This window comes from Crocuta crocuta, unplaced genomic scaffold, assembly GCF_008692635.1.
Source record: "Crocuta crocuta isolate KB4526 unplaced genomic scaffold, BGI_CrCroc_1.0 scaffold107, whole genome shotgun sequence".
NCBI classification, from domain to species: domain Eukaryota; kingdom Metazoa; phylum Chordata; class Mammalia; order Carnivora; family Hyaenidae; genus Crocuta; species Crocuta crocuta.
Genome location: NW_027531877.1, coordinates 2907310 through 2911151, shown reverse-complemented (window position 1 = coordinate 2911151; position 3842 = coordinate 2907310). Strand labels below are relative to the sequence as shown.

The 3842-nt window shown below is 32.1% G+C and overlaps 1 protein-coding gene across 1 annotated transcript in view; it reads right to left on the bottom strand.

The window, feature by feature from the left end:
• The window catches only part of MTREX (Mtr4 exosome RNA helicase), a 101019-nt gene that overhangs the window by 18713 nt on the left and 78464 nt on the right, over positions 1-3842 (bottom strand). The window contains exons 21-22 of the mRNA XM_077772983.1: positions 2465-2653; positions 188-351 (exon numbers count right to left, since the gene is read on the bottom strand). Of these exons, the coding sequence (XP_077629109.1) occupies positions 188-351; positions 2465-2653 (353 nt within the window). The remainder of the gene's footprint in view (positions 1-187; positions 352-2464; positions 2654-3842) is intronic.

Here is a 3842-nt window from a genome sequence, read left to right as displayed (position 1 = left end):
AAAGGAAAAAAAAAAAAAAAAAAAAAAAAAAAAAAGAGGCACATTAAAAAAAATAAACCTGCATTTACTATGGAAGGTATTTTACAAATTTTTATTTAAAACAGCTCTTTTTCCAAAAGAGTTATAGCCCTCACACAAAAACACTATCTCATTTTAAAATCAGTTTTTTAGAATTATCAGGTTTTACCTGCTTATCTCACAAGCCACTCGTCCTTTCATCTCTATGACATCAGAAGAAGTAGCAAATCCCAATCTCCTTAAAACACGTTTGCGGCATTTGAGTTCATCCATTTGTAGGACAGTTCTTGCTTTCTTTAGTTCTCGTTTTGCAGATTTAATGTCTATTGCAATCTAAGGCATATAAAATATAAAGGAAGTTCAATAAAGTAAACAAAGTAAAATAAAATTTACTCATGTAGTGAAATAAAAAAATCTTTTATAAGGATACCTTACAAGGACACCTGGAGCTTCTTACATACTTAACCTAGGATATTACAAAAAAGGAATGATACATCTGTAGTTATTAAATAGTTATAGAAATGTTAAATGTATGGAGATATAAAACATCCATTTGCAAAATTTAAGGCAAATTAGGGAGATTGAGGAGTTGATGAAGTTCAAGAAGTTGGGGAACAGAGTATGGTTCTTGCTTAAATAAGGAGCAAGGAGGAAAGTCTAGAAGCAAAGTAGGACAGCCAGCAGCTAGATAAGATAACCTGTTGAAGGTAAAAAAAAGTCAGTAGTGGGTTAGAACAGGCTTTACCAAGATTTGACTAATAATCATGCTTCTAAAGCAGGATCAGCTCCAGCTTTTCACCTTTAGAAAATAAGGGGGTAGCTTAGTGAACAGGAAAGAGAAGGCATGTGAATCTTATTTCTTGGTTACTAGTATTTCCCCCATGATGTCCTGAAAGGTGTTCCTTTCTCTTTGCCTTATAATTCTATCATAAAACTGCCAAAGTTGGAAATGGCTTTAGCAAAGAGAATTGGTCTTTATTCTACATTTTAAAAGGAAAAATGTATTTTTAGGTCATCCTTCAAAGTGGATGAGTTTTAAAGTTTTAAATTCAGTTAATCGGTAAATACTGCATACTTTCAAATGGTGACAAGATTATCAGAAACCTAGAAAGACTGTTGTAAAACATACTATTCTGTTAAGCCAAGAAGTTTCCATTCACACACCTGTTCAATAAATACTAGATATCTATTTCATAAAGAGATCCTTTGGGATATGGGAGAGTACAAGTAAGCCAAAATGAAATGCCTGATCCTAAAGAGCTTAAAATAATAGTTTGTGAAACACGAAGACTAATGTGATAAAAGTGGCCTGCAATAACAGCTGAAAAGGCAAGGAGTTGAAGTTTAAAGGAGGAAGAAACATTTCTATAGTACAAAAGATTCTAGTTGAAGAGAAGTATGTAGTGGAAAGGAATGTCTTGACTTCAAAAGCTTTTCCTAAATTCATTATCCACAATGATTAAGCATTTCTGGTTACAGACTACAGCTAATTACCCTAAAAGCTGAGCTATTACAACTTTATACCACTAAGAAGGCTATAATCAAAAACACAGACAATAACAAGTGTTGGTGAGAACAGAGAAATTAAGAGCTTTCATAAACTGCTGGTAAGAATGTAAAGCTGTATAGCCACTTAGGGAAAAAGTCGGCAGTTTCTCAAAAGGTTAAACATAGACTTGCTGTATGACCCAGCAATTCTACCCAATTCCACCCAGGAGAAATGAAAATATATCCACATAAAACCTGTACATAAATGTTGGTGGCAAAATTACTCAAAACAGCCAAAAAGTGGAAAAACCACAAATGTCTACCATTTGTTGATTCGTTAAACAAAATGTGGTATAGCCACACAATGGAATATTTTTCAGCCATAAAAAGGAATAAAGACTAATTCATGACAACATGGATGAACTTTGAAGATTATGCTAAGTGGAGAAAGCAGACCAAAAGGCCACATATTGTAGGAATTTACTTATGTGAAATCTCTAGGATAAGCAAATAGATAGAGGCAGAAAGGAGATTTGTAATTGCCGGGAGTTGGAAGATAGGGGAAATATACAGTGACTGCTAATTGGTATGAGATTTCTTTTTGGGGTGATGGAAATGCTCTTGCAGTTATCTGTAAATATACTACAAACCACTAAAATGTATGCTTTAAAAGGGTAAATATTACAATACATGAATTATATTACATAAAAAAAACTGTGAAGAAAAACCAAATTAGAATACCAAATTATAACATAATTATACCAAATTATAATAAAATGATCTTCATCTTGTCTTGCTTATAAGAGTTGATGGTCTCCTTAAAAGATAGGTAGACATTTCCCTGTGTTAGGTGATGAAACCAATAGGAAAAGAAAATAGAAAACACATATTCATCTACTTAGTGAAATAACTATATTTTCGTAGAAATGTTATGATACAAACTAAGTTTCTGCCATACCTGTGCTTTTTTTTCACAAAGCGTATACACCATTTCCAAATTTGGATCATTGTGAAGTGGATGAGAATACATTCTATGTTCAAAAGCCTCTACTTTCTGGATAACTTTTTTTAGCCCTTGATCTTGAATGCCCATATCATCAATAGGATCTAATAAAGGAACACCATCAGGAAAACGCTTCTGAACTTCCTGAAACAAAAAAATTAAAAATAATTTTTTTAATTTTAAAGACAATTATTTAAGACTAAATAAATATTTCCTTCTATGTTTTTCTGTGAACAAACACACAGAGAAACGCACTTAAACTGGACTGCGCTTTTCCATTGCATTTGGTTTTGAAAACTCTTCTGGAATCATACCATGATTTACTGATGCAGGAATGTGTTAAATTTATTAATAATTTTAGTATTTAGAGCTGAATAGTTCTGAGTGTGATACAACTTGTTGATAAACACATTATACATTTAGGTTGTTGTAACCTTTCATTGTCATAAATAATCCTATATTAAACAATCCAAATGTAAACAGTTTTCATTTTTCTCATTATTTCCTTGGGTCTGATTCTTTGGCGGGGGGGGAGGGGGCGGTGTTGAGGGACACTACTGAGTTGAAAGACATAAACTTTTTAAAGGGTCCAGATTCCTATCATTTATTTTGTGTCTATGTCTGTGTGTAACATGATTTAACTGTTAAACAAACATCTGAATTCAGAGAAGGGACAGCTCATTGTAGGCTGGGGATAGGTCTTGGGATAGGCCCTAAATGTAAAATAGAGTTTGGTGAGTTGGGGATTAAAATTAAAAATTCTAAAACTCTATCAAGAGAATTATTCAATTCAGTAAGCCTGCCTAGGAAAATAGCCTGAATGTTCCTGCTCTACAATGAAAGCATCCTATTTATCTGTTATCTCAAATTCTAGTACAGAGCCTCTGCTGCACAATAAATGATAATCCAAATATTTGTTAACCAAATAACTAACAAAACTCCTTGTTCTTCCCCTACTCAAAAATAAATTTCTAGAATGCCAGATTTTTCTTATTGAGAATAAAACTAAAAAATGGTTAAAAGTCCTGGTACATAATTTTATACATAAAAGTGTTTTTAATAGTTTATTGTCAAGTTGGTTTCCATATAATACCCAGTGCTCATATACATTAAATTTTTAACAGTCTAATTACTTTTACTCAACAAATAAAGCAAAACATATTTTGCATAAAATAGTAGCCAGGTTTTCCTTTGTGAATTCTCCTTTACTTCTCACTTTTGATATATTCACGGAGTGGACAATGTAAAAAAAAATCATAAACTTCCACTACTGTCATTATTTATGGTTTTTTTTTTTTTTTAAAGAAAGCAATATATTTTAAAGCATTTAAAC